The sequence below is a fragment of the Bufo bufo genome, chromosome 3 (assembly GCF_905171765.1).
Source record: "Bufo bufo chromosome 3, aBufBuf1.1, whole genome shotgun sequence".
In the NCBI taxonomy this organism is placed as follows: domain Eukaryota; kingdom Metazoa; phylum Chordata; class Amphibia; order Anura; family Bufonidae; genus Bufo; species Bufo bufo.
In genome coordinates this window covers 674,336,032-674,348,343 of record NC_053391.1, presented here as the reverse complement: position 1 = coordinate 674,348,343, position 12,312 = coordinate 674,336,032, and the positions used below count along the sequence as shown (strand labels likewise).

The window sequence follows — 12,312 nt, the reverse complement described above, 5'->3', positions numbered from 1 at the left end:
CATTTAGATACAGGACGGCAAAATGAATTGTTGACATTTTTCAGCTTCCTAATATAGTTTGTGTTTGCAAGACCTCTGCTTGCTGTCAGCGAAAGGGAACATTCTTTCACAGACTGAAAAGCTTTCTGATCTGCAAATTTCCTAAAGCTGAGGTTTAGTATTGTGTCTCTGGACGATCCTCTGTGAGGTAAACACTTCAGCTGCATCGCACCTGTCCTGATCATTTGTTACAATGTATCAGTCAAGGATCGGTCCTCCAGGCATCCAGTTATAAGTGTACGCACAAGTATTTGCCCGGCCGCTATTGAATGTACGGCCAGCTGTAAATAAACACTCCAAGTAAAGCCGACACACTGGGTTATGCCGAATGCGGGGTCCTCGGGGGCGGAGCATGATACAGGGACTCACTCATTGGTGCTCTTTAAATCACTCTATCATTCTCCGCCCCCTCGGAGCCTACACTAGGCATAATACAGCGGATCAGCTTTGCCCATAGTGGATCCTTACTCCTGACCCCCGAACCCTCGCCCCTTTCGTTCATCCTCTATAGGTAATGCGAGGAAAGTGCTGCACTTAGCGATCTGCCGACTCGTTTCACTGGGATCATTGTAGCGCCCATATTGTGTTACCTGGAAATAAATCCGCCACGCACGTGTAGAAGACTGAATAGAGAGAAATCTAATAGCTGCTAATTAGGCCATTAGCTGCCGCTCTCAGGCACATGATCCTGCAGTCCTTCTCCGGCCGAGCTCACTAGTAAATCCGAGGCTCCTAAAATATACCTCTTTATGTCTGCTAACCAATATGGCCGCCACGTCAACTTCTTAAAGGGTTAACACCTAGCTTTCCCGGGCACTGAAAAGAAAATCTGCCTGGGCTATGCAGTGATAAGTACTGATAAGGGGGCTGAGGATTTCACTAGATGAAATGTGCTCTTCTGGACTCCCCCTATGGAAGCCTGGATGGCACCCAGCTTTCCCAGAATCAGATATAAATAAGGAAATGCAGAAGAGAATTCGATGACTCAAAGACTTAGATTATTTTGGAAGGAATTTGCGTAATGCATTGGCATCTTGGAAGGGCGGAATACATAATTACAGGAAGTCTTTTCCTCTGGCATTATGTTCATTTACGCCAGTTTTCTGATGCAAATGAAGCCAGGAATCTACAGTAGCTGTGAGATGCCGTAGATTACTGTCTCGGCGCACGGACTGCTGGAGGATGCAAGGCCCGAGTCTCGTCATAAATCAGGTGCATCCTCCGGCAGTGCAGCGGATATCAGGACTGGAGCACAAAGCCCAAGTCTTGATGAAATATCTTGAGGTTCTTGATGATTCTGTAGATTCCTCTATAATATATGGGATAACAGCAAATGCAATATACCGTATTTTTCGCTTTATAAGACGCACCCGATGATAAGATGCACCCCAGGTTTAAGAGGAGGAAAATAATAAAAAATATTTTTCATCAGACCTCATATCAGATCCTCAGATCAGACCCCCATAAATATCAGGACGTCAGATCAGACCCCCATAAATATCAGGACGTCAGATCAGACCCCCATAAATATCAGGACATCACATCAGCCCTTCATGTCAGAACCCCATCAGACCTTATATTAGCCCACATAGTGAGACCCTCATCAGACCTCAGATCAGCCCACATAGTGAGACCCCCATCAGACCTTATATCAGCCCACATAGTGAGTCCTCCATCAGCCCAGATAGTGAGACCCCCATCGGACCTCAGATCAGCCCACATAGTGAGACCCCCATCAGCCCAGATAGTGAAACCCCCATCAGACCTCATATCAGCCCACATAGTGAGACCCCCATCAGACCTTATATCAGCCCACATAGTGAGACCCCCTTCAGACCTCAGATCAGCCCACATAGTGAGTCCCCCATCAGCCCAGATAGTGAGACCCCCATCGGACCTCAGATCAGCCCACATAGTGAGACCCCCATCAGCCCAGATAGTGAGACCCCCTTCAGATCTCAGATCAGCCAACATAGTGAGACCCCCATCAGCCCAGATAGTGAAACCCCCATCAGACCTCATATCAGCCCACATAGTGAGACCCCCATCAGACCTTATATCAGCCCACATAGTGAGACCCCCTTCAGACCTCAGATCAGCCCACATAGTGAGTCCCCCATCAGCCCAGATAGTGAGACCCCCATCAGACCTGAGATCAGCCCACAGTGATTGCCCCATCAGCTCAGATAGTGATTGCCCCACTGATGCCCACATAGTGAGACCCCCATCAGACCTCAGATCAGCCCTCATAGTGAGTCCCCCATCAGCCCACATAGTGAGACCCCCATCAGACCTGAGATCAGCCCACAGTGAGTCCCCCATCAGCCCAGATAGTGAGACCCCCACCAGACCTCAGATCAGCACACATAGTGAGCCCCTCATCAGCCCAGATAGTGAGACCCCCATCGGACCTCAGATCAGCCCACATAGTGGGACTCCCATCAGCCCAGATAGTGAGACCCCCATCAGACCTCAGATCAGCCCACAGTGAGTCCCCCATCATCCCAGATAGTGAGACCCCCATCAGACCTCAGATCAGCCCACAGTGAGTCCCCCATCAGCCCAGATAGTGAGACCCCCATCAGACCTCAGATCAGCCCACATAGTAAGACCCCCATCAGCCCACATAGTAAGACCCCCATCAGACCTCAGATCAGCCCACATAGTGAGTCCCCCATCAGCCCACATAGTGAGACCCCCATCAGACCTCAGATCAGATTAAAATATAAACCATCTCTTACCTGTTCTGCGCCGCGGCTCCTCTCCTCCTCCGGCAGAAGTCGCGCTCCCCTGTCTTCCCGGCCGGCGCTGCTCTGTCACCTGACTGCTTGCAGCGTCAGGTCATAGTGCGCGCACTACGTCCTGACGCTGTACTCGGTCAGGAAAGTGCAGCGCCGGCCCCAGCAAGAAAGACCGGGGAGGGTGAGTACTACAAGCGCTTGCGGCGCTTCGCTCCCCTCTCCCGGAACCTAATTCATACTAGTGAGCGCTTCCATGGAAGCGCTCACTAGTATTCGCTTTATAAGACGCACGGCCATCCCCCCCCCCCTCTTTTGGGGGAAAAAAAAGTGCTTCTTATAAAGCGAAAAATACGGTAATAAAAAAAAAATCCTTACAGTAGTCACCTCCTTATTGCCATGCCGCTCCAGTGTGGATGCTCAGGTAGTCCCGAGCCAGCCGGTCTCACTTACTGGAGATTTTCCAACCACCTTTGCTGGTAGTTTGTTCCAAGCCTTGACTACACTTTCGGTGTAAAAATATTTCCTAACACTGGTTCTGATCTTTCCCCCCAACTAATTTTAGATTGTGCCCCCTCGTTCTAGGTTGTTTTTTTTTTATTTATTTTTTATTAAAAACACTTTCCTCCTGAACCCTATTGTTCTGTGTCTAAGTACAAGACCGCATTCATGAGTGGTTGACCCAGGACTTGTGTACTGCACACTGGAGACCTTTTTTGGGTCCATTCATATGTCCGTAGCGTGTTTTGCGGATCTGCAGATCTGCAAAACATGGACACCGGCAATGTGCGTCCTGCACTAATAAAATATGCCTATTCTTGTCCGCAATTGCTGACAAGAATAGGACATGTTCTATTTTTTTCGGGAACGGAATTGCGGACCCGGAAGTGCGGGTCCCCAAGTCCGTATCCGGGCAGCACATCGTGCGGCCCCATAGAAATGAATGGGTACGCAATTCCATTCCGCAAAATGACGAACGAAATTGCGGACATGTGAATGGGGCCTTAGGGTGGTGGTGTCACTGGGCCAGGTGTAAAAGTTCTATGCATGTAAGGCTACTTTCACACAGGCGTTTTGGTTTCCGTTTGTGAGATCCATTGAGGGCTCTCACACGCGGTCCAAAACGGATCAGTTTTGCCCTAATGCATTCTGAATGGATAAGGATCGGCTCCGAATGCATCAGTTTGCTTCCGTTCCGTCTCCATTCCGCTTTGGAGGCGGAAACCAAAACACTGCAGTGTCCGTCTGATGAAACTGAGCCAAATGGATCCGTCCTCACTGACACAATCTGGCACAATAGAAAACGGATCCGTCCTCCATTGACTTTCAGTGGTGTTCAAGACGGATCCGTTTTGGCTATGTTAAAGATAATACAAACGGATCCGTTCTGAACGGATGCATGCGGTTGTATTATTGTAACGGATGCGTTTGTGCAGATCCATGACGGATCCGCACCAAACTGGAGTGTGAAAGTAGCGAGTGTAAGAGTGAAGCTCCAATAAAGAATTTGTCTGTGTGAGATCTACTTCATCACTTTGTATTCCGCCATATTGGGCACCGGCTGGCGAGGGGCTTGCCGACTGATTGCAGAATAACTGATTGTTGATGAAGGTGATCTTTATATACCTTTTCTGTATCTGTCTTTATCACTGCTTAGTAAAGTTCTTATTCACTTGTCATTGTTTAAGCCTATTTATTCCCGTACCTTAGAATCCATTGTAAAACTGAGGCCTCACCATTTATATATATTTTTTTTTACATATGATAAACGCCTCTTTAAAGGGGTTTTATGAGTTAATTTGTTAAAGACAATGAAGATATTAAAATAATAAAAAGTGTACTCACTGTTCTGAGCCCCTTCCGTTCCAGCACTGCCTACTGGAGCAGACATGACATCTTGCTATGGGCCTCAACCCTAACATCCCCCTGTAGCTCATGTCACCATTGCAGCTAATCATTGCCTCAGGGATATACGGCACTAGTCTACTGAAGCCAGTAATTGGCTGCAGCGGTCACATGTGTTGTACAGACATATCACCGCTGCAGTCATGAAAACAAACCGGGGTGGATAGAGCATTGGTGCTGGAATGGAGAGGGTTCAGAAGGTTAAGTATACGTTTTTTCATTATTTAATACCTTCATATAACTCAGGCATCCCATTTAATGTTTGCTATTTATGACCCTATTACAATGTGTTCTCTTTGCAGATGTTTGCGCCATATGGGCTTCCGTCTCTGAGTTCGTTGAGCACCAGATGTCTCTGCAGAAGGTAACGTGACCGGTATTATTACATTATCACTACTATATACAGTACAGACAAAAAGTTTGGACACACCTTCTCATTCAAAGAGTTTTCTTTATTTTCATGACTATGAAAATTGTAGATTCACACTGAAGGCATCAAAACTATGAATTAACACATGTGGAATTATATACATAACAAACAAGTGTGAAACAACTGAAAATATGTCATATTCTAGGTTCTTCAAAGTAGCCACCTTTTGCTTTGATTACTGCTTTGCACACTCTTGGCATTCTCTTGATGAGCTTCAAGAGATAATCCCCTGAAATGGTTTTCACTTCACAGGTGTGTCCTGTCAGGTTTAATAAGTGGGATTTCTTGCCTTATAAATGGGGTTGGGACCATCAGTGGCGTTGAGGAGAAGTCAGGTGGATACACAGCTGATAGTCCTACTGAATAGACTGTTAGAATTTGTATTATGGCAAGAAAAAAGCAGCTAAGTAAAGAAAAACGAGTGGCCATCATTACTTTAAGAAATGAAGGTCAGTCAGTCAGCCGAAAAATTGGGAAAACTTTGAAAGTAAGGGCTATTTGACCATGAAGGAGAGTGATGGGGTGCTGCGCCAGATGACCTGGCCTCCACAGTCACCGGACCTGAACCCAATCGAGATGGTTTGGGGTGAGCTGGACCGCAGAGTGAAGGCAAAAGGGCCAACAAGTGCTAAGCATCTCTGGGAACTCCTTCAAGACTGTTGGAAGACCATTTCAGGGGACTACCTCTTGAAGCTCATCAAGAGAATGCCAAGAGTGTGCAAAGCAGTAATCAAAGCAAAAGGTGGCTACTTTGAAGAACCTAAAAACATATTTTCAGTTGTTTCACACTTGTTTGTTATGTATATAATTCCACATGTGTTAATTCATAGTTTTGAAGCCTTCATAGTCATGAAAATAAAGAAAACTCTTTGAATGAGAAGGTGTGTCCAAACTTTTGGTCTGTACTGTGTATATTTTTATATATATATATATATATATATATATATATATGTGTTTAGTATAATAGTGGCTCCTAGTTACCTCAGTCAGTGCCACCAGGGTTGGACACCAGGTACTGCAGAACCCAGTTGCTACCATAGGCCACAAGTGATTTTGACCTTAACCCATTCACTAATGCTGACGACCACTTACGCTGGAGTTGACGCCTTCACTAACCACAGGCCGTATTTTCACCCACCGATCCTTTGCTTGCTTGACAGATGGAAGGATGACTGCGGTATCAGACTACACAGGGTTTGTTTGTAGTCTGTAACCATGGAGACTCAAATCAGATTTTAATAATGATCATTTGCAGAGCTCTTTAGATGACTGTCTGCAAATGTGTCCATGGCCTTAACAATTTTTGTAAAAATGTTCCGTTGCCTCCTGCAGCAGGGGGCAGCGTCATGATAATAATGCAATACATAAGAACTGTAGTCAGAGTGATCGGTGCACAGTGCGAAGAGATTGCACATAGTGGCACCTACAGTTACTGGGTATAGAACATGCACGCCCAACCTGCGGCCCTCCAGCTGTTGCAAAACTATGACTACCAACATGCTTTGATAGTTGTAGGCTGTCCAGGCATGCTGGGAGTCGTAGTTTTGCAACAGCTGTAGGGCCCCAGGTTGGGCATCCCTGGTATAGAACAACACAACTTTTTTTCAGAAATAAGGAATCCTGCAGGGCCTTAAAGATCGGTAGGTAGAGAAGTAACATAGGCCTAGGATCAGATGAAAGTGAACATGGATATGCCACTGGGCCCCGTGTTCTTACAGAACTCTTACCCTCCTGTTTGTTTTAGGGGGTGCAGATCCCAGGACTGGGGACATTTACTCTCTCCAGACAGAAATTAGATGTCGGCAACAACAAGTTTATCATCATACAGCGTCCAGTCTTCCTTCTGTCAGAAAAACTTGCTCAAGTTCATGGCTTGAAGTTCAACAAAGTGTTCACAACAGGTGAGGAACTTTAGATTTAGGGAATGTTCTTATAGTTATGTTTAAAAGGCATCTGTCAGCAGATTTGAACCTATGAAACTGGCTGAACTGCTGCATGTGCACTTGGTGCCCGCATTGCTGAGAAAAGTGAAGTTTTAGCATATGCAAATGAGCCTCTAGGAGCAACGGGGGCGTTGCCATTACACCTAGAGGCTGTGCTGTCTTTGCACTTTAATGGACAGGGCCAGACAGTGAAAGCGTCGTCACACCTGGCCCTGTAAATTAAAGTGCAGAGAGCGCGGCAGTTGCAGAGAGAGCAGAACCTCTAGGTGTAATGGTAACGCCCCCGTTGCTCCTAGAGGCTCATTTGCATATGCTAAAACTTCATTTTTCTCAGCAATGCGGACACATATGAACATGGGACCAACACAGATGCCTTCAGCTGCCAAGCGCACATGTAACAGGTCAGCCAGTGTCAGAGGTACAAATCTGCTGACAGATGCCCTTTAACCCCTTCAGAACCCTGCCATTTTTAACCTTAAAGGGGTATTCTCATCTTCCCTTTTCATACTTACCTTCCTTGAGCGCGACGTTCACTTCCTGGATTCTTCTCCCGGCCGGGCCGCGCTTGCGCAGAAGACTGAAGATTTTCTCCTGGCCCGGCCGCGCAATGTCCTGAACGCGCACGCGATTCTATACTATACTGGCCAGGAAGAAGTCATCATGGCGCATGCGCGGCGGCGTGCGCGTTCAGGACATTGCGCGGCCCGGCCGGGAGAGAATCTTCATTCTTCTGCGCAAGCGCGGCCCGGCGGGATTCGACAGGAGAGGTGGCCGTAATCAGGGGAGACAACATCAGGTAAGAGGGGACTTATTTTCTAAAAAAGGGTGGGAATTGGGTAATAACATGTATTTAGAAAAATGATCATTGTCAAATCATTAACAGATTTAACAGTGATCATTAAGATGAGAATACCCCTTTAAGGACCAGGCCATTTTTTGCAAATCTGACCAGTGTCACTTTATGTGGTGATAACTTTAAAACGCTTTTACTTATCCAGGCCATTCTGAGACTGTTTTCTCATCACATATTGTACCTCATGACAGTGGTAAATTTGAGTAAAAATATTTCACTTTTATTTATAAAAAATACCAAATTGACCAGAAATTTAGAAAAATTCGCAATTTCCAAAATTTCTATTTCTCTGCTTTTAAAACCGATAGTGATACCTCCTAAAATAGTTATTACTTTACATTCCCCATATGTCTACTTCATGTTTAGATCATTTTGTAAATGACATTTTCTTTTTTTGGGGACGTTAGAAGGCTTAGAAGTTTAGAAGCAAATCTTAAAATTTTAAAGAAAATTTCCAAAACCCATTTTTAAGGACCAGTTCAGGTCTGAAGTCACTTTGTGAGGCTTACATGATAGAAACCACCCATAAATGGCCCTATTTTAGAAACTACACCCCTCAAGGTATTCAAAACTGATTTTAAAAACTTTGTTAACCCTTTAGGTGTTTCACAAGAATTAAAAGAAAATGTAGATTACATTTCAGAATTTCACTTTTTTGGCAGATTTTCCATTTTAATCCATTTTTTTACGCTAACAGAGCAAGGGTTAACAGCCAAACAAAACGTATTATTTATTGCCCTGATTCTGTAGTTTACAGAAACACCCCATATGTGGTCGTAAACTGCTGTTTGGCCACACGGCATTGCGCAGAAGGAAAGGAACGCCATATGGTTTTTGGAAGGCAGATTTCACTGGGATAATTTTAAGTTGCCATGTCACATTTAAAGACCCCCTGATGCACCCCTAGAGTGGAAACTCCAAAAAAGTGACCCCATTTTGGAAACTACGGGATAAGGTGGCAGTATTGTTGGTACTATTTAAGAGTACATATGATTTTTGGTTGCTCTATATTACACTTTTTGTGAGGCAAGGTAAAAAAAAATAGCTTTGCAACCGTTTTTATTTTTTGTTTTTTACAATGTTCATCTGAAAGGTTAGATCATGAGCTATTTTTATAGAGCAGGTTGTTGCAGACGCGACAATACCAAATATGACAACTTTTTTTGGTTGTTTGTTTCAGTTTTACATATTAAAACATTTTTGAAAAATGATTTTTTTTTGTGCCTCCATATTCTGAAAGCCATAGTTTTTTTAATTTTTTGGGTGACTGTATGAGATGACGGTTTGATTGGTACTATTTTAGGGTACATATGACTATTTGATCGCTTTTGTGATGTAATGTGACAAAAAATGGCTTTTTTGACACAATTTTTATTTTAATTTTTTTACCATGTTCACCTGAGGAGTTAGGTTATATGATAGTTTTATACAGCAGGTTGTTACGGACGCGGCGATACCTAATATGTGTACTTTTATTTATTTCTTTAAGTTTTACACAATAAATGCATTTTTTAAACAAAAAAAAATCATGTGTTAGTGTCCCCATATTCTGAGGGCCATAGTTTTTTTTTTTTTTTTTTGGGCGACTATCTTATGTAGGGTCTCATTTTTTGCGGGAGGAGATGACGATTTGCATGGTACTATTTTGGGGTGCATATGACTTTTTGATAGCTTGGTATTACACTTTTTGTGATGTAAGGTGACAAAAAAATAGCTTTTTTGACACCATTTTTATTTTTATTTTTTTACGGTGTTCACCTGAGGGGTTAGGTCATGAGATATTTTATTAGACCTGGTTGTTACGGACACGGCGATACCTAATATGTCTACTTTTTTTTTTTTTTTTCACTTTTAACTTTTTTATTTAAAACACTTTTTTTTTCCTTTTTATTTTTGTACCACTCTGGGACTTCAACTTCTGGGGTCTGTCAGCTTTTATGCTAACAGCCTGCCTGTGAGATCCAGCCTAAAGGCTGGATCTCACAGGCTTCCATAGGAGGCAAGCCCCGATGCCTATGGAGGGCATTGGGTTTCCTTCTCTGCCATCGGGTCCCCACCACTGCAGTATGGGGACCCGATGGAGATGCGGAGGGCACCCGTACCCTCCGCAAATCCTCTGCATGCCGCGGTCACACCACGACATACAATGGGTTAATACGCCAGCATCTGTGTTTTCACTGATGCCGCTGTATGCAGCAGAGGCCTGGCTGTCAGTGACTGCCGGGTTTATGCCGCTGATTGGGCGGGCGCAGCTCCTGCACCCGCCCAATCAGCCCGCCATACATGCACGGCGCTGGTCCTTAAGTCCTGTCCACCAGTGCCGTACATGTACGGTGGGGATCCTTAAGGGGTTAAGCCAGGGCTCGACAAATCCCAGGCGCCAGGTCGCCATGGCGACCAGGAATTTGGTCCTGGCGCTTGGGTATTTGTCAGCCCATTTTCAAAGATGCGCTCTCGGCACGCACCATGGTTTCCTGAGCCGGCACAGTGGATGGAGAAGGAGAGGAGTCCCTCCCTCCCCACTGTGCGCGGCTGCCGCTGGCCACTAAGAACAGAGTAGGAGGAGGAGGGGAGGGACTGTGGCCACTGTGCCACCAATGAATGTGCCGGCCATATCCCGGCCCCTATGACTGCACGCTGTGATCCGTGCGATTAACCCCTCAGTTGAGGGGTTAATCGTGCGGATCACAGCGTCCTGTCAGAGGTCGGGTGCCGGGAATGTTCTTCAGTCTCGACTCTCTGCATTGGTGGCAGTGGGCAGTTCCGATCGGAGTCCCAGCAGTGTAATGTTGGGGCTCCGATCGGTTACCATGGAAGCCAGGAGTCACACTAGTGCTACTGAAGTCCTGGCTGCCATGGTATGTTAGTGAGCAGCATTATACTCACGTGCGCCGTGGCCGCCGGGCGCTCCTTCTTCTGTCTGTGCGGCTCATTGCTAATGCTTATAGCATTAGCAATGCGCCGCACAGACCTATGAGAAGAAGGAGCTCCCGGCGATCACGGTGCACGTGAGTATAATGCTGCTCACTAACATACCATCGCAGCCAGGACTTCAGTAGCGTCCTGGCTGCCATGGTAACTGATCGGAGCCCCAGCATTACACTGCTGGGACTCCGATCGGAACTGCCCACTGCCACCAATGATGGGGGGGGGGGGGGGAGGAGGGGGACCCTGTGGCCACTGCCACCAATGATTAATACTGGGGAGGGAGGGGGAGTGGGTTTGTTACCAGAGGGGGCTGATAAGAGGGAGGGGCCCGAGGGGGGGAGGGGCTGATCAGAGGCTGTAGGTGCTGATCAGAGGCTGGGGGGGCTGATCAGAGGCTGTAGGTGCTGATCAGAGGCTGGAGGTGCTGATCAGAGGCTGGGGGGGCTGATCAGAGGCTGTGGGGGCTGATCAGAGGCTGGGGGGGCTGATCAGAGGCTGGAGGGGCTGATCAGAGGCTGGAGGGGCTGATCAGAGGCTGGAGGTGCTGATCAGAGGCTAGGGGGGCTGATCAGAGGCTGGGGGGGGGGCTGATCAGAGGCTGGGGGGGCTGATCAGAGGCTGGGGGGGCTGATCAGAGGCTGGAGGTGCTGATCAGAGGCTGGGGGGGCTGATCAGAGGCTGGGGGGAGCACATCAGAGGCTGGGGGGGCTGATCAGAGGCTGGAGGGGCTGATCAGAGGCTGGGGGGAGCACATCAGAGGCTGGGGGGGGCTGATCAGAGGCTGGGGGGCACATGATAGGATGGCTGCCATGGTCAGCTCCCTGCTGTTGTGTGCACAAAGCACAAGGCAGCAGGGAGAGTGTAAAGTCCTATTCACCCTAATAGAGCTCTATTAGGGTGAATATGACAAGGGTTCAAGCCCTTAAGGAGGCTAATAGTTATTAAATAAAAAGTAAAAAAAAAAAAAAAAAAGTTTAAACACCCCCCCCCCCAAATATAGAAAACAATATATCGCGATATATATAGCATATCGCACATGCTTAAAATTATATTGCAATATAGATTTTATGACGCGGCTCCGCCTGGCTCCTAACTTTTTTAGCTGGCTCCTAGATTCCAAGGAAATTTGTCAAGCCCTGGGTTAAGCTTCTAATCACCACTGATCATCATGTTACATGCGTTACTTATCCTGTACTGATCCTGAGTTACATCCTGTATTATACTCCAGAGCTGCACTCATTATTCTGCTGGTGCAGTCACTGTGTACATACATTGCTTATCCTGTACTGATCCTAAATTACATCCTGTATTATACTCCAGAGCTTCACTCACTATTCTGCTGGTGCAGTCACTGTGTACATACATTTACATTAATTATCCTGTACTAATCCTGAGTTGCATCCTGTATTATACTCCAGAGCTGCACTCATTATTCAGCTGGTGAAGTCACTGTGTACATACATTACATTACTTATC

At 46.3% G+C, this 12,312-nt stretch overlaps 1 protein-coding gene across 1 annotated transcript in view; it reads left to right on the top strand.

Annotated features, from left to right (window-relative positions):
* CCDC81 (coiled-coil domain containing 81) overlaps positions 1-12,312 on the top strand; it is a 48,286-nt gene that overhangs the window by 1,975 nt on the left and 33,999 nt on the right. Inside the window, exons 3-4 of the mRNA XM_040422644.1 lie at positions 4,985-5,046; positions 6,857-7,013. Of these exons, the coding sequence (XP_040278578.1) occupies positions 4,985-5,046; positions 6,857-7,013 (219 nt within the window). The remainder of the gene's footprint in view (positions 1-4,984; positions 5,047-6,856; positions 7,014-12,312) is intronic.